General features: G+C 36.8%; 1 protein-coding gene across 4 annotated transcripts in view; it reads right to left on the bottom strand.

The window, feature by feature from the left end:
* The window catches only part of CDH13 (cadherin 13), a 521,353-nt gene that overhangs the window by 155,041 nt on the left and 346,650 nt on the right, over nt 1-19,662 (bottom strand). For all 4 annotated transcript variants that reach the window (XM_050904351.1, XM_050904352.1, XM_050904353.1 and 1 more), the window contains exon 7: nt 5,350-5,528. In XM_050904351.1, the coding sequence (XP_050760308.1) occupies nt 5,350-5,528 (179 nt within the window). The remainder of the gene's footprint in view (nt 1-5,349; nt 5,529-19,662) is intronic.

Below are 19,662 nucleotides of genomic sequence, written 5' to 3' on the forward strand. Positions count from 1 at the left end.
TGATAAAGAGAGGGAAAGGTATATATGATTCAAATAATGGTAGATTGATACACCAAGATTGGTTCAAATGGTTACAGAATATAGCACTTGCTTACTGAAATGGTGGTGTGGCTTGCGCAGGCACACCGAGTGTCAGTCTCACATTTCATTTAACTGAATCTAGCCCAGGGTTTCTCAGAATCACAGAATACTTCAATTGTTTTTCTTGAGGTGTTTAAAAACATATGTGACAGCATATAGTCCAGCATGTAGCAGCTATCTCAAACTATTTGTTAGCTTTAATTCAAATTAAGCACAGCAGTTCCTATCAAAAGCAAAAGCATATTACTCCTCAAACTGTGAGAAGTAAATATTTCACATAAGCAACCATGGTGGCAGCTTTCTTATAGTACTTTAGTCATATAAAATTTATACAAATCATACAGCTATTTTCCTGCAGAGCAGAGGGGTGTGTAACACTAGCAAAACAGCATTGTGGGTAAGCAGAAAAACTGATTACTGAACCATAAAGGAAATTTAAGAGTTGATTCTACAAGACTACAAGCATTTTCTCCTCCTGTGCACGAGGAGCATTATTTTTCTTTCACTGCAGGGAAGTGTCACTTTGAAGTGGACTCTCCATCCCTGAAATACAAAATTCAGGACATTTCCTCAAGGTTTCTTTCCTCTTTTCTCCCCCCCCCCCTTTTTTCCTTCTCTCTTTTTTTTTTTTTTTTTTTTCCTGTTGTGCTCTACTTCGGGTCATTTAGACCACACACTTTGATGCAGGGCATCCTTCCCCTCTGAATTTATGAATCAAAATGTATTCTCCAATGGATATCTGGGGGTATAATTTGCCCCCTAACACTCTCCAATCTTTACTGCTGACACATTCAAGGATGCCTAACTCCCACAAGAAAAAAACCCACATTAATCTTCAAAAATAAGTCCTTACCTGCCTTCTGAAAATGAAAATGGATGTTCTTTGAGAAATTATCTGAGTTTCACTTTAAACTCCAAGGAACATGCGCTTTTGGAAATAAATTTGAATATGAAAAATTTATAAATAAAAATACACTGGTATATAAATACAAATCCTGCATGGTGCTAAGTATTTCCTTGGAGGCATGACGCACTCAGTTTCCCTCAGCAGATGTCAACAGAAATCAAAAGCACTCAGCAGCTTGCTGGATGTAATCTGTGGGATTCCTACATACACTTTTTCTGCTTACTGGAGAGAATGACTTTTTTGCTTAATGCTTTTGTAGGTGATACTATACTATGGAAGTAGCTCCAAAGCACACACAGTCACCCATCCATGCTAAATCAAACACCCATTCAATTACTGCCAAAGTTGAAAAAATAAAATAGCTAGGTTGGGGATCTGAAAGCGGACAGGCAACTCAAAGAAAAGACCTAAGATGACCTTTCTGTTTCTAGATAGTGCAAGAAAGAAAACAACCCTAAAGAGAGGGTGATGCCTTTCACATTACATATTTCTTCTGCTACATTATGCACAGAAGAGCTTTGGAATAGCCTTCGAAGGAGAGGTCACTTAACACAGCAGGGAGCATTCCCATCTCCATGCTTTCAATTTAGCAAGAGACCTAATAAATGCCAGTCACAGAAAAACAAATTTTGAAGGCTTGTAGGAATTTAACAAAATTGTCTTCATTTTGAGCTGATCCTGTGTAGCTAAAAGAACAAGCAGATGCACAGTTGAGGTTCACCAGAAACAAGTTAATTCTTTCCTTTTTCCTTTCTTTTAAATTTTAAAGTGTCTACTTACAATTTACTTTTAATTCTAAAGTACTACCAGAAAAGAATGTTTGATTTGATTTTCATCTCCTTAAGGTTGTTAACCTAAATGTTTACATATGCATGCTAAGATTCTTCCACATACATTCAATTGGATATAAAAACTGAGCTCTCTAGATAGCCAAACTTTATTTTACTTTAGAGTAAATACCTGTATTTTGATTCTTTGCACTGAAACAAGAATTTCTGAGGCTATGCCATAGCAACTTTTCTGAAAATGTTGAAGCATGGAAAAATAATATGGACTATACAGTACGTACAAAACCTCCCAGATGCTTTGTATCTCCACATCTCCATATCTCCCACTGGGCAATACCCCCAGTTTCTTGTTCCCTCTGATACACAAACATGAAATAAATGATACTTAAAATTAAAAAAAAGATCAAAACCAAAACAAAACCCCAAACAATTTGTGTTCTGCTAATTTGTCTTAAATGAAACAGAAAGTTTCCCAAAAGCATCAAGATCCAAGCAGTGGTAAAACTTACTAAAAGAGATGGAAAATATGAGTAATTTTAATCAGTGTTTTAACATGCTTTAAAAGAGTTCATATCAACCTCTGGTGCATATACATATGATTAATGAGAAATAGTTTTCTCCCTTCACCATGTCCATCCTAGAGAAATTTTTACTTTAATTCAGCTTCTTAATTGGTGTCTAGGGCTAATACAGTTTTAAACAGTACACCTACAAGGAACAACTAAGGATAATCCACTTTTGACTGGTACTCACTTTTAAGATTCAAACAGAAAATAGAACTAGCAAAAGACAGAAAAATCACAGGCAATTGACCCAATTTAAAGTTTAAGTAAAATCTAGGAGAAGCTGCTGGTTTGAATTGGCAGTCATGAATAATTAGATTCACCAGGACCAATTTTTGCAGTCTCTGGAGCTGTGGAATTCCCCAGCAGAAATGCACCTTCCCCCTCGCCCCCCCCATGTAAGTACCGTGTGTACCTTCATGAGCTACACCCAGTTACCTGCAAATACTGCTGACTCAAATCCCAGTCATCAAAAAGCATCAGTTGAGTTGTTCAACATCCATTCTCTTTTCCAAGCAACGGAAAACATTACAAAAAAACTTGCTGTTCCCTATGCGTGTCTACTATAACACATTCTCCACTGAGATGCCAACAAAAGAAGTGTAAGAACTGAGGAGGTAAAAGCCTTCCTCTCTCCTGTTCACAAATACTGTTTCATGCGGTCTTTGTCCAACCACCAACTCAATGCCTCTACATTTTTCGTCCTCTGATGCTACACACCTACTAGCAAGGCTTTCAGGGGAAAGATTGTTTCTTTGTCCCATGTTTCTACAATGCACTTCCGTAGAAGACTGTGATAAATAGCCAAAACATTTAAGATCTACCAAGGTTCACCAGAGAAAATATAATAACAATGAGGACTAATATCAGCTGATATCCTACAGAGGAGTGGCAAATAGTACTCCCTCCTGCCCACCACCTCTCCAGCATCCTGAAAGTCGCTTATTCAAGCCTGGTGATATGCAGATACCTTATTCCCTAAGAAGTAGCTAGACAGACATTTCCTCCTCCAGATGTTACTCCTGTCTCTCTCCACCTAAGGCAGACAATTCTTTTACAATAATTCAATTTTGTGAGCTACACAGAAATACATAAGAGTTATTTATATATTATCAAGATTATGTTGGTACCCAGAATTGTTCAGAATAGGATCATTAGGCCGCTTGTCCCTAAAGCTGCTATGACGGTTAAGAATAGACGTTATACAACTTTGACCATGAATGGCTAACTCCACAGATCTAAAAAAGCAGGCATGACTACCAGTTTCTACACAAGACTTATATATGCAGGAATGGGGAGAAGAGGCTGAACCCACAAAGATGACAGAGAGCACAACACAGAGCATCTTGTGAAGAAATGGAAAACATACTTTTTCCCAAGCCTTTCACCTGACAAGAAAATATTAGACCAGACTTTAACTGCAGATAATGCTTGGTTTTAGCGTTAAAATTTTACACAGCCCTACATTTTGGCTCATAAAACATACAGCATTTGCAGCAGCAACAAAAATTACTTTGCAGTTTCAACAAGACTGCAGCTTGCCATGTCACCTTCAAAGTAAAGGTATTGAATCGACTATTATTAAAAATCATGAGGAATTCAGGCTTGCTTTCAGGATATACTACCTAGCCGTAGCACCCGTTCGATTGAGGGCAGACTTCTTGTATGCAGACAGCATCATTATTTCATGAATCACCAGTGACTTCTGGAAGACACTAGGAAAAGCAGGCATGTTCATTCCCTTCCATTGATTTTCTAATTTTGAGTATATTGGTTTAATCTGGGGAATGGTTATCTATTAGAAATAAAAATACCTAAACTGACTTCAGAAAACCGTATAAAGCTTTTGAACTGAAACAATGAATTTAGAAGGGAAACTTGAGGCAAAAAGGTACTGACTATATAAATCTTAACTTGAGCATGATTCTGTGGCCAGCCATACAAGTATGAAAGAATTGGAATCTCTCGAAACTTAAAAGACAGATCTACAGGCCCAGACCTTAGTTTTACTGCACTATATGTCTGCAATATGTGTTTGGTTTACCCATTAAATGTCTGCTGTTGGAAAAGCCTGCAGAAAAACTACTCACCTAAAATAGGAAGTGGTATGGGCATCATTTTCATCTGGTTAAAATGAGAAATAATGTGCTGAATATTAAGAACATTGGACAGTCCTGAATCTAACCACCTTAGGAGACAAGTTCGGTAAATCAGCACATACCTGAAACAGCCTGCAAGAAAAGAAGTTGGTTGTCTCCAGGGACCAAAGAGCACACAGGGCTACGTAATCGAAGGAAATGGTGATTGCAGAGTAACTGTTTAGGGTCATCACTGTATTTGTGCCTAGATCTCATATATTCTGACAACTCAACCTTTGTCTTAACAGATTGGCTCTACTTCATCATCTTCTGAACATGAAATGACGATACCTAAGCTTCCTTTGTGATCAATTTATGCTCTCATAACATTAATGATCTATAATAAACACAGATTTTGGCACTACAGTAATTCACCTTAAAACCACATGCAGACTACCTGTCCCTTTACTATTCCTGTTTTGTATTTTCATTTTTTGCCTATGGGGTACCAAGTTAATTAGTCCATTAAGTCCACTCAATAAAAAGAAAATTCTAGAAAAGGATTTAAAGCATCAAACTAACAATCTCATAGCAAGCTATATGCACAACTAGGTTTGGGGGTTTTTTACTTCCAAACAGTCAACTGGTAACTCCAAGTTGAATTCCCCTTATTCCTGAGTTCTTTGCTCTCGCCATCCAACACTAAATGTCTTGCTCAGAAATTATGAACTACTAGATTTATAAATATTGATCAGAGCACATAACTTCTTATGCCCAAATAAGAAATAAAGAAAACTCTTAAAAGACTCCGCAAAGTTGAACACCTGAATCCTCACCCCTGCAATACTCTGAACCTCTTTTCACATCACAGAAGATGATTATAGGCACAAACATTAAAATGTCAGACTGGCGATAGGAAAATGTTCACTTACCTCCCGATCCAACAGTACAGGTGACACCACTGTAACAATATCTCCCTTTTCTGGGTCAATATAGAACATATTTGGAGATGGTTTGGTAGGTGTCTGTTTGAGGATGTTATACCGCAGAAGAGCATTGTCTGTGCTAGAGTCATCAGCATCAAAAGCTGTCATACGCATCACAGTCGTTCCTAAGGAAAAAGTGGACAGACAACAGAATGCAGTTAGCAAGAACATTTAAAATTATGCTGCCTTCACGTGTGCGAACCAGGTGGGTACAATACATAATTATCTCATCAAGACCACTAAGCAGTTTCACCTGATATTTAGTTTGTACTTGTATTTGTATTGTTTTTACTTGCTACTGAGCCAACAACAAAAGACTAGTGTTTCTGGTTTGCAGCAGCATATGACTCTAACATAAGTTCCCCATATTTGTATGCTTTGTTGCCATCCATATTAATTGTGTTTCACTAAATGAACTACAGATGTATCTTTTTCACTTTAAATTCTACAGGTAGAAAGTCTACAGGACATTTATGATGAAGATGACAATGCTGAAATAAGAGAAAGGTCTTTATTTTCAGTTTCAAGTCTCGCACAGTTTCAGAATTAGTTGGACATTATAGTTTTTGTCAATAAGAAATTTTGTAATGATTAAAGCCTACATTACTCTAATTTCAGGTTATACAAATTTATGGGCTTATTGTATCAGCTTCAATTAAAAAAACCCACCTCTATTGCCAGGCTATCCTTCAAGTGATGAAGGTTTTTTTTTAACATAAAAATCCTATAGCATACAGCTCTGCTATAGAGTGCAATAAGGTAAACGCTGTTGACTGCACAGATTCCTAAATGACGTACAGAGGAAAAACCTCACTCTTCTTCTATATCACAGTTAATACAGGGAGGACTGAGATGCTGCCAATTCTCTACTTAGCTAGTGGAACACATACTCCTGCATCACAGGATCAAGTCTTTTCCTCTCCCTTAGACAGGCACACCAGAGGCTGACATAGCCTACAAAATTCTGTTGTAGCATTCTTTTATTTGCTTTGTACAGTACATTGAGAACCGAAGAAACGAAGTAATTAGACACCTGGGCTGAACCGCGAGATATTCATCCTAGACCATTACGATTTCTTAATCAGTTCATTTATAGGTATAAATGTAAGCAGTATTTAAAAAAAAAAAATCTAACTAAACATAATATATCATCACAACAAAACAAAAGTATTTCTGGTAATATTGACCTGAAGAAAGAATAAAATCCTACCAAATAACAGAAAAGTCATGATCAAATCAACAAACTAGTTTCAATGGTGAATCAAAGTTAAGTAACAAATTAATGCAAAAGGTATTAGCAAACTTTATACAAATAAGGAATCTAGGAAGGTATCCATTCTTTTGCCCAAAAATCCCAACTAAAACAATGTATCAAATTCCATCAACTATACAATTTACATTTAAGTAGCTTAGCACTGAAACCATATTATCTAATGTGTGAACCACAATGTGAAAGTTAGTTATAATTCTTTGTTAGAGATTAACTCTTATGTGGCAGCTAACCCTTTCTTTTCTCCCATAGACTTTCAGTGGGCAAGTGTTATTTTAAAATATCATGATGAAAAACATTTCAAATACAACATTTTCATTTCTTAACAGGTCTGTAAGACCCTATGATCTGTTCTCAGTATCCACATAGCCTTTTGTGGCAAAATAACTGCAAGTGATTAAAACCTTCTGGTTCAGACAAGGCCTAAGACATTACATTAGAAGTGCCTGCAGAACAGAAATATGTATCATTCATGTGCAATGATAAACAGTGAGTTTATATTCTTTGTGAAGGTCTTGAAGCACAGATCAGTTAAAAATCAAATAAAAATGAAATACTGTGGCAAAAGTAAAAACAAACCCAGCTTCATTTATAGGCTGACATAACAACTGCCTGGTTCACTGTTAAACAAACACAACTGGCTTGTTTAGATATGTTTCTTCTTTTTTTCTTTTGCTGTACTTCCCAGAGTACAAAGTATTGCCTCTTGTAGTGACCTTGAATATAAGCTCTCAAAGGTTTTGCTTCATTGCTACTTCAGGCAGAGTTACCCCCTTGAGAAAAATAACAGAGATCTGACAGCATGTTGGTTTTATTCACTGGTGATTAAAGGTCAGACAGCTCAAAAAGAAGCTTACCACTGGATACCATGCCATGTTTTCCAATATTACAAGATGATCCTAGCCCTGATATTTTCACCTACTTTGTTTGAGACTTCTTCAGAAGAAAAAAGAAAAAAGAGCAGCTTCCTGTTTTGAAGAATGAAGATTCACCCTCTTTTCACAAGTACAACACACTGTGATATTTTTTAGAAATTTATCACATTTCGAGAAGATTATTTATATTCACATCAGAGAATGTGTTTCACAAAGATCTCCTAAGTCACAAGACTTCAGTGAAATAAATAAGAATTAAGGCATATCTTCAAGGGATCTTAAAGAGTGCACAAGCACAAGCGAAATTGAGTGGGTTTTGGTACACAACTCTTTCCTGAAAAATGCGATTTAATAAGATGCTATACTCAAGTACTTTAGACTATATTTTGAATGACTATACAGTTGCTACCATTACTAATCTATTAGACGAGTTGATGCTCAGCAAAGATTTAGAAACTGATTAAAATATATACTCAGGTAGAAATCATATTTATACAATTGTCCTAGACAGTTCTACTGAAATATTTCTGATGATAAGACTGTGGAAGGCATATATAGATTTTAAGATCTGATGTAAATCCCCAAATCTCTAGTTACTCTTACATAAAACTGGCTTAATACAATGACTGAATCTGATTTGCCAGCTGCAGTTCTTTAACCTTTCAACTCACTGGACGTTATCTTGTTCTGTGCAATCATTCCTTTGGTGCATACACATAAGAAATTCCAGCCGCTCAGAAGAGCAGAATTTTACATTCATTTTGCATAGAGATGCTAGCTCCAGGAGGAAAGCTGTAGAGAATTAGATCCATTTTTTTTCTATGTTGCTTCTGTCAAAAGTTTTGAGATATTGGTTTCTAGCTACCATCAAAGTGGCATTTACATTTAAGTAAAAGTTATTCTATTCTCACAAGTTCATATAACAGATGTAAAAATGCACATAAAATTTGGAGTTGTCTTTAGATGTCATTATGCATTAGTATAGTCTGTATAAGGTTGCACCTGTTTTCTGTTCATAAACATCAATACAGAAAACGACACCTCTTTAAACATCACCTATATGCTCGCATCACTACAACAACCAGAGGAGCTGCTGAATACTGCAGCTGAAGGGAAGCCCTTGCACTGATTTGAAAGTTGGTGCTAGGCTTCTGCAGCCATGCTGAGAATGGCTTGTCCTCAGAAACATATCCTTTACGCTCTTGTGCTCACACGCAGGTTTGCAAACTAACCAGAGTTCAATGCCGTCCATTCCTTTCAAAGCACAGTGGTACCTACTCTATGTTCTGTTCCATTAAAACAAAACAAACAAAAAACCCCACATATACAAAAAGGTAGAATGGGCTAGTATTTGTGTTTGATGCCTCAAAAATCACAACAGCTTTAAACCAGTGGCTAAAATATATTCCAGGGACCTTTTGGAGAAGTCCGATAGCTATATTTCCAGGGAAGAACTTTCCGATCCTAGTTGAGGTGTTCACAGAGAGAACACACATGACCATACATTTGGGACTGGACCACCACAAAAGACGATGTTTATAGAGATCTCTTTCCTAAAAATATAGCAACACAAATTTTTCTTTTAAAAGGCTCTACAGCATACATCCGGTCCAAAAGAGTTTAATTCAAGATGCACGCTTCCTCAGTATTACTCCTTCATCATAAAGTTTTATTCTTCATAAAAGCTTCATTTCCCCAGACCCATAAACTGACTACTTCTAATTCAGTGTCATTTTATAAATACTTCCATTCCTGGCATCAATCAAATGCAGCTGGCTTTCAAGCCACAAAACAACAGCTTGCTACATTATCATGTTAAACAATATATATTAACTTATCAAGCTGAGGAAGAAATGCCTGCAAAATCAGCAGCTTTATAGTTCTGCCGATGATGTGCAGATACTCATTGAGGCAGTCTCTCTCAGTAAAGGTATAGTTACGCCTTGGTGTATTTCAATATTCATGGTTTATTTGTCACACCTTCTGGGCAGTTTCACTATTACCATAATCACTCAAAACCTCTACCTGCACCTCCCAGAGTTCCTCATTGATCAGACATATATCCCACTAGCCAAGTCATTGCTCCAGAGGCTGCAGCTATCAATCTGTTGATTGCTCATTTGGCCTGTAAGTCGGCTTGGAAATATTGGCAAAAAACTCCCCTTAGGCGTTAAGAAGTAAAACACAATGCTTGCACAATTTTGTGGTGATTGGAGCAGATGGTTTCTTGGGAAAAAGCTCTTTGGCATTTTGTTATTTACCTCTTAATAACCTTTCTATTTCCTTCTTTCTTTCCTTTTTTTTTTTTTTTTGGTGCTTTATTTTCTGTCAAGATGCCAAGAGAACATCGGGAACAGTTCAGCTGATGGATTACTACTAACGCCCTACCCCTTTTATTTATTTATTTATTATATTCAGCTGCTGGGTTTACAAAAAGGACTGGAATGTAGTGGAAGCGAGACCTATTTCTAGCTTGATGAAATGTGAACAAGTGTCTTAAGCCTACAGCCTTAAAAGAAGACCCTGAATTTGAATTCTAACATTAAAATATTATCCAGTTTAGGGACTAAACAGTTTTAACCTTATGAGAACTACAGTGCTCAAAACTTCACACTGGAGTTTTCTCATGTTATTTGCACTCTTTTTGTGAGTCTCCGCTGTGTGTTCAGTACATTAAATGTTTTCTGCATGTGCTACAGAAAGGGAAGGGTCTACTTACCCGACTAACGTGACTGGATTGCTGAGTGTTATTTCCACCTTCTTCACAAGCTCAGATGTACCTCCGTACACTGATAATAATCAGTTGCACAATGGTATACTTTCAAAAAGCAAAGCTATTTTAACCCAAGAAGGAGAACAACGAATGAAAAATGGGATGAAAAACAAAAAAATCAAGAGGGTTACCTATATCTCTAGAACACGTTACATTTATTGCTACAGAAAGACACCAGCTTTCAGAAAATGGAGCAAAGGATGATAGCCTCCTGACTACTATACTCATCATGACTAATTACATGTTTGACTGTCATTTTGTACTTTAAAGACAACAAGCCCCAGGGATGCAAAACAAATATAAGAAGAAAGGTCTATTATGGTTCCAATCAAGTGCATTTGAATTGCAACTACAGTTATTAACTTATATGTGTTATTAAAAACTTGAAGGCCTTGCTCAATAGAGAAGACACTTAGTAAGAATTAATGAGCTCAGGCTTTTAGCATATCTCACATTTGTATAGGGCAATAATTTTCTACCCTGCAGGACTTTTTCACATTGTCTATTTAGATGTCTGGCAAATTCAGGATATGTGTATAGTTTTTAAACCAGAGCTTAGATGGCATCACTGATCAGTACACTGGGCATGCCAAAATATTGCAGTTAGCAGGAGTGGAGAGATGCCCTGGTGAACTATCAATTGTGGAATAAATAATAAACGAACTTCTGTTGATACACAAAAGAAACTTCAGTAATGTTAAGTAGAGATGAAGAACTGTTAAGAATTGCTACTATCTCTAGAGAGTTAATGCAGTCAAGAAAGCATATAAATTGAGTAAGAAATAATGGGACATTCCTAGTTGAACTTTATGACAAAACAGTAAAGATGTATGGGCAGGTCAACCTTTAGCAATACTAGTATTTAATCTTTTTTCTCATGAGTAACACAGCTGTTTTGGTAGAATAAAATATTCACTCACGGGATTTTTTGAGAATGAGTTATATGCAGTACTGTCCCTAGCCATACTGTAGGGCAGAGTGTCACATGACTGAAAACAATGTTAAGAGCTTTCAGGTATCTGCTGCTCCAGGCAAGACATTGATACATGAAATGTCAGTAAATGAATTTGCATTAGTTGAAGTTATGTGACATGGATGCTACTTTGGTATATTGTGCTTTGTCTCTAGTGCTATGAACGTTTCTTTCTTTAGGGTAAAATTGTTAGGTGAAAACACTGAAAATTGTTAGCCCCACCAAGGATTCCCAAATCATGCATATATTATTAGTACATACCAGGTTATGAGATTTTGTGGTAGCATATGTATGCTGAAACTTATGCTCTACTTTGTGCAGATACAAGAAATTATGAAGCAAGTAAAAAGAGCGTTATTTATCCTTTCATAATACTAAGAACCCCATCACAGATCTTGTGTTGTACAAAATACGAAACTCATGGTCCTCGATTGGGATAACTTACATTTTAGACACTGTGCAGTGTTCCTTCACAAAAAAAATTGCATGTAGTCTTTGCATTTGTCTGATAGACTACAGATAGCACGAAATAGACTACAGATAGCATGAAATAGGCAGTTCTATGAGGAGTAAAATCAATGAAGTCTCATTTCTTATCTGGTATTATCCAAAGGCTCATCTCCTGGATGGATAAGATGATGTCTTAGAGGGGCTAAAGTCAGTCATTCCCTTAGCAAGACCATTAATAGGATCTTTTCCTCCTCTTTTTTTTTCATGAGATTTATATGAATTTAAGGTACTCTTTCAGACAACTTTATCCCTATGAGAAAATTAGCGGAAACTGAGTGATGAGTTCAAAAGTTTTGAGGGACTGACTGCCAGACGGGTAGAAACACACATTAAAGCTAACTTATTCAGATAGTTTCTTATTTTTATGTGCCAGTTTCTTGTCATCATGTATGTATATTCAAACTCAAAAATAAAAACTACTCCCAAGCAGTCAGTCCATCAAGGGAAAGCAATAGGCTGTTTTTTCTCTATGCCAAGTGTACTACTTATTAAGCTTCCCCCTCATCTGAACATATACAGGTATAGAAGTAACAACAGAAACCTTGATATGTGGTGACATAGCTATTAAAAGCTTTTATGTAAGAGGAACAGGGCTGGTTGGTGGAATTGTTCTCTTCTATTTCAGAGTACATGTCAAACTCCTCAACTTTTTAAAAATATTAACTTTTCACATTTAAAAAAGAAAAGGGTTTAACATTTTAACACAAGGGTTCTGAGAAAGAAAGGAAAGTGCTGTGATGTGTTCCTGAACCAAGTTTATCCTTTCTTAAATGATATCTAAGCCTCCAGATAACAAGGGAGATAGGAGAGGAGAAGAATAGTGACTGCTCTGCTGCTGTTAGAAGCTCCTCACCAAATTATACCTACTACAACTTCGTCTTCCCCTAAACAGTTCCCCCAGTTCTACTCAACATCATTGTTACCCCTTCAGGAAACAAGCCTTCCTTGCTCAGACATGGGGAAGTCATCACACTTGTTCACTTACAGCCTCTTCAGATGGACTGGGAATTACAAATCTAGTGAAAAAGGACTTAGAACAATACAGCTGTAGATGAAAAAATGATGTCCTTCCTCCAGACATGAACAGGCTGCAGATTTAAGCAAACGACCAAAGATTTTTTCTTAACTAGAATTCTGCTTAGGTTCTGCATCTGTAGTAAAAATGTCACACTCTCATGTCTGCTTCCCTTTTGACCAGTGAAGTCTATTAAGAAAAGGCATGAATTACTTCTTGGATCATGACCATAAGCTATAAAAAGTCCCACTGTTCTAATATTCTAACTGCCAATTCATAACATAATCTTATATGTCAGATAACATAATTCATAAAGCAATATAACACATTCTCTTGAAGTAAATGGTTTAATGTAAATGATGATATGCATTGAACATCTCACAGCAGGCAAATATGACAGAAGTGATTTATGTGTGAAAGAATAGCTATTCAACATACAAAGAGTAAGATTCAGCCCTAGGCACACTCAGAAAACACAGAGGACCCACATTCTCTCTGGAGTTTGGCTAGCACTAGAAGTCAATGAGAAAAATCACAGGAAATAAAGACTAGATGAGACATTAAAACATCATTAAATTCACCCCCCTAAAAACAATGCAGGACCATTCTTGAAAAGATACAGAACAACACTGGCTTCTTTTCTGAAAACCTCAAATGAAGAAATTTCCACAATCCCTATGTAACTTATCACCATGACAAGTGCATTTGGCAAACACCTGCCGGAAAGCTAGCTCAAATCCTAAGAGGAGATAGGTCAATGCCTAAAATAGCCAGCTAAACTCTAGACCATCACTGCACCAGTGGAGATGGAGGATGCTAAGCTCTTTCCTCAACTTTTATAAAACTATCGGAGGTAAAGAGTCTGAGCCTCAACATCTCTTGCCTAGAGTGACTTGCTCATTCACTCAGCCCTTTGATCTGAACTGTTTGACAGCTGAAACATTTTGTCAGAGATGCTTACAACTCACATGATTCACCATGCTGTTTTCCCAGTTCCCATGTAAAATTGGAATTGCCTGCAATCATTCAAATTTGATTTCAGACGTATACAAGCTGTTTAAATGCAGATGCAAACTTTATAGTCAAGAACAGCCAAGCAGAGAGCTTACTAAAAATATATATTTTGCACTTATCTCTGTTTTATAATCCAAATGTTTTCTTTCAGCTTTTCTCCACCTTTTTGTTAATAGTTTCCCATTCTTCTACTCTTCCCTGTGTATCTGGGTGGTATAGTTCTGGCCATAGCAATGCAAATTGCTAATAGACAGCAATTTTTAAAGTAATACAAATATATAAAGCCTGACGTAAATTTCATATCCAGAAATACCCATGAGAAATTACCTTTTGAATGTGGTAGAAAGCTTCCCCTAAACCTCAAGACAGAAAAAACCCCCAGAAAAAATTAGATTAATCATTTAACTTTCTCCCAAAAAAGAAGTTAATATCCAGTTTCTCCTAGCGTCTAAGCAGGGAGGCATTCTTAATCAAGATAAATGAAGAAAAGAAAATAGATGTTTCACAGACTTCACTTAGGTTTGTAAAAAAGGATTGTCAATTATTTGCATTCTGAACTTCTGGGAGAGAACTGGCCGTCTTTCACTTCAAAGCCACTTTCACCTTGTCTCCATCCAGCCCTGTCAAGAAGAGTTAGTATTCTGAATGTTTACAGGAACGGCAACAGCAACAAGTATAGATTCTTCTCTTAGCCCTTATTAAACAAAACATAGCTAATCACTGGGAACCTAGTTCGCATTCAGCTATCCATCAAGCCATGAAAGCCTCTGAATTTGGAGACCTAGTAGCACTTACCAGCTCTTGGAGCCAGGTAAATATCCGAGCCATATTCTAGCCCACAACCCTTTCACAGCACCAGTGTCCTTTGGAAAGGAAACTTAGGTGCACTGGTAGAGAGGAAGCAGCAGTGTGTTTTAATAGGTCCACCAATATGGACTACTGGAGACCCTGGACTGTAAGGGCATACCTTAGCTGAGAAAGAATCAAGGTAACACTCCGGACTGTTTGTTTTTTGTTTTGTTTTGTTTTTTTAAATGGAGAAATCCCATGCCAACATAGAGATGTTTGTCAGTCATATTTTCTTTTTAAGCTAGGACTATCTGTAAGGCAAGAGTGAAACTAGTTAAATAAAATTCATGGAAATGAAAGAGATCAGTGCCAAATGTAGGTTTTAAATCAGTAGTATATTAAAATCTAATAACACTTTGAGAATGAAAAGGAAATGAGAAGAATATTTTTCCTTTCATTCTAACAACAAATTATTTCAAAATGAAAAAAAAGAGCAATGTAGTGTATTGACAGTAAGTGTCTATTTTTTTAAAACACTGTAAAAATACAGTCTGTGTGGAATGGGTAATAAGAAACCCAAGCTACATACTCTGTGTGCATAGTCTGCATTAGGACTTGTTCAAGAACAACAACAAAATGGAGAGATTTTTCTAAGAAGGTAATGTTTTCACAGATTTCAATAGTCTTTTGATCAGGGCCACGCTTCATAGATGGAAGATCTTATTCTTTAAATTACCTACTTTTGTAAAGGAATTGACTGGCTTCTTAAAAATATATTATAAGAAAGGCAGCAATTATACTCTCCTGTCGCAGTGGGCTTTAATCAAAAACACGTCATTACTTTACAGAAATCACTTTAGACTATTCTATGTTCAAGTAAGGTACACTGGCATCCTTCCTGATTAAAAGGTAATAACATTACATTTTAATAAGATCTCAGTGCAAGGTCAATCTTCTCTGATTGGAAATGCTTTTTGAGACAGTGGGCCAGAATTTCTGTTGATCTAAATCAGCCCAGCACTGCTAAAGCAAAGATTTTTATTAGGTGAGGCTATGGAATACAGGAATGATCTTGAAGGTCTATATTAGGTATACACAGTACTACATTGCCTTTATTCCCTTTTCGCCTTCCTAATTTTTCACTTCACTTCAGTATATGTGAAATGAACGAGAAAAGCAAACGGATGATCTGTGCCTTTTTTGTGCCTCTTCTATATTAGACCCTTTTCCTTCTTGCTACCAGCAACTTATACAAGTATCAATTTTTTCACATGGATATAGGATAATGACAATACATCAACATACAATTCATCAGTAACTGCACCTTAGAAGTCCTCATCTTTATTCCTTGCCTCTTTAACTAATATGAACTGGTTGTGCATTAATTTCATGTTACAAAGTGGGGATATAATTGAAACACCCATCCTTGTTATCCATGATTCTGTCACTGTGATTCTCATCATCTACATCAATGCAAAATTAATCCGTATAAGCCAAGGGTGCTTCAATATTATAAAAGCAGTGCTAATGAAAGAAGAATCAGATCTCATAACGAGGAGGTAAATCTTCTTACATAGTTTCTAGCTTCATCTGTAGGAACCAGAGCACACACTTATTCTAATGTATCATTTCATCTTTGTATTGATTTCTTAGTCAAGTCCTAGCCATTTGATCTATTAAACATCTGAAAGTTTTTATCTTAGGGATAAGTGTTTCCATCTTAATACAGGATCTTTTTAGGTGAGTTTTGGTGTCCGCCCCCCGCAGATGAACTACTCGATAAATTATTTGGTTGGTCTGCCAGTGTCTGCTCTGTTGAAGTTATTAAAATTCATCCTGCCCAGACAATATCATAATGAACTTCTTCACTGCTAGACCCAATAAATGAATTAGGCAACTACTCCCTGTTCTTCATCCAGAGAATTGCATTAAGTCCATTGCACTTTTCTAGATAAATCATATGAAAGATGCAGTAATTCCTGTTAAAACTACAAACAGAAGTGGAATATTTGATTGTAAGGTCTCAAACTTAGTATTGAACAAATCCTTACAGAGGATCATAAAGCATGTCTTGTAAAGATATCCTTTCCCTTAAAAAGGATTCATTCCTCTCCCATACATTCTTCTGAACCAAGTTCAATAGCTTCCCACAGTAAAGGAGTCCACAGTGAGGACAGATAAAGACAATCAGTTATTCTGGAAATCTACACTTTGAATTGGTCAGCCTTTAAATCAAGTCCATAGCAACAACTCATTCCCTAATAGCATTCTAGAATAATAGAAGATGGAATGTTTTTCAGCCATTTCCCCATCTTGAGATTGAAATATCTGCATATAGAAATCTTTGCAGCCCTACTCAAAATCCTCTTTTTGGTCAAATTATATTTTAAAGCCACCGATAGCTGAATTTAATAAATGATTCAGGTTCTGAAAGAGTATGCTCTATGGTTTTAAAGCAGGTCTTTGAAACTATCTTATAAATCACAGGTTTCAAAAAAATCTATCCATACATGTAACAAGAATACAGTTTGGAGTGTCTGGTATACGTTTTCAGCAGGGGCCTTGATATTCTTCCCTGAATTAAGTCACTAAGTTCAGCAAGTTTGGGGTTAGACAGTGTGATTAATTTCACTCAGTAACAACCATTTTAGGCTCAGATATCTAGTCTTTTAAGTTTCTTAATAGTCACTGGAGAGGGACTGGCAATTTTGGATGCAGTTCATCCCATTCTAAACTAAATATTTAAGAAAGGTGAGACGAAGCAACTTTAGAAGTGATTAATTCTGGAGGAAATCTAACTCAAAAAAGATATCAAACTCCCAGGTGCTTAAAATAGGTTATACCACTCCTATTAATTCTGCCCATCACTACAGATGTGGAAAACAGGGTTAGAATAAAATGATTCTCCTGTACTTTTGTTCTAGTATCACACACTCCGAAAGGCTTTCTCTTTCCCACTTCATGACTACTTACGGCTGAAGGGAAAGCATGCTTGTAGCAAGTGCATTAGAAGTCTGCCCCAGCTCTGTGCTGGACAGCTTTACAGTCTGCACTGACACTTGACCCTTGAAAAGTGGAGGTCTGCAAGGATTAACAGCAGGCCATGATATCACTGTTCTTACTCCCTTAGAATTGATGCATCATGTTAGGAAAGGACCTTAAGCAACAAATCAGGTTATTTTAACTTTGTGTGTAATTGATTTAGTATTGAAAGGGCTACATTATGTCCCTGCAGAGAAAATATGGGTACGGAAAAGGCTCTGTATGTCATAAAACATCTAAATATTGACTGTGGAACTCCTTAATGTAAAATTAATAATTAAGCACAGAACAGCTCACGATATGTCACTGTCAGCAATTGGATACTTAGAGATTATAAACATTTGCGGAGCTGTGTGCAAATATAGCGTCATTAAGTCACAGGCTTGTTCAAGTATGTTTATACATACGCACATATTCTTTCTAAGGCCCAAAGAAAACAAGTATCAGTCAGTACTATATTGTGTCAAGAAGGAGGACCCAGAAACAGATTTTAAATGGCGACACACTTCTACCTTTCCACCAAGTACTTTTACACAGCCCTCAACTTGAACACACTTAAAATTCAAGTGGGTCACATGGCTTGCAGTGAACTGATTACAACTACTAAAACCTCCTAATTCACTGAGCTCTTTTTCCTTAATGTCTCTCCACCATGTTGTGGCTAGCTAAGGACAAAAGTGGGTTTGCTCCTTCACTCTCCAAGCTGGCTGGCAGGGATCTAAATGAAGTCCAGAAGCTATAAACCATATCTGAAGAGTGCCGATAAGCTCTCCTTCTGCCATGACTTTCATTGCTCCCTGGTTTTGAAGCTGAGCTTCTCACCTTACAGAGAACTTCATATGAACCTGGCAACATGGTCTTTGGTGTGGAGATGGCTACTGTGGGGCAGCTTGGAGTGGATGAATGGATGGAGCTGTATCTGTCTTTAGGTATCCATTTCGACTACTTTTTTTCCTATTTTCCCATATTGTCATGCTATACATACCTGGCTGAGTCCTAAACTGCAGGAAGGCGGACTTATAGACTGCTTTCTGGGCTGAAGGCCACCAGAAATGGGCATAGTGTTATACAGCCAACTAGTTCAGTCACCTCTGTACCTATTCTTGCACAAAATAGATCATTTTCTGTCCCAAAACAAACATTCAACTTCAGTTAGGACAATTTTTGTAGGAAAGGATATCAAATACATACTAGTAGTTCAGTCCTATTGTATTCAATGGCGTATATCAGGCATACAAAGAATAACAACTTTTTACTTTTTAAATTCAGGACTTCAATGAAATACTGTCTCTTGGGGAGAAGGTGGGTCTGGCCTGTGTAAAGGATGCACTGAATGGAGCCATAACAGGTGAATGTCCATTCCACCCATCTTCTTTCCGTATTAGAAGTAAATGGAAAAGCAAATAGGACTTGGGAGCAGACAGAAGTGGCCCTGTCTTGGGTTCCCTGTTGACTTTTGCTCTCACAATTTCCAGTGCTGAAAATGTCAATAGCAATATACTACCAAGTTTAAAGGCAATTTTCAAACACAGTTTGTCAGATACATGCATAAAGCTTCCCCCCACCTCAGCTCTTTCATAATTTTGAGTGGAGCACTGGTGCAAGGTATATGGAAGAATGACAATTTCAAAAGATATCTACCTTCAGGATACAATCTCTAAGAGTTTGAGTGGATTTCTTCTGTGCAAAAATTTAGTTAGAAAAATCAAGTACGAAATATTTTACTTTATGCCCCTTGTGCTTCTGTGATTTATTAATTTGTTTTTCCATTAACTTATATGAAATCCTACTTTCTATGGATGTGAGCTGTAAATCTCCCTGCTAGTCAACAAAGTCAAGGTCAGTACTGAGTCATAGTTTTTGCCTCTGAGATGTCTGCTAATATCTTTCCCTGACACTACTATACACTTCACCATTGGATGAGATCATGTGCTGGTTTTGGCTGGGGTAGAGTTAATTTTCTTCACAGAAGAAAGTAGCTAGCATAGGACTATGTTT

This window comes from Gymnogyps californianus, chromosome 12 (genome assembly GCF_018139145.2).
Source record: "Gymnogyps californianus isolate 813 chromosome 12, ASM1813914v2, whole genome shotgun sequence".
Classification (NCBI taxonomy): domain Eukaryota; kingdom Metazoa; phylum Chordata; class Aves; order Accipitriformes; family Cathartidae; genus Gymnogyps; species Gymnogyps californianus.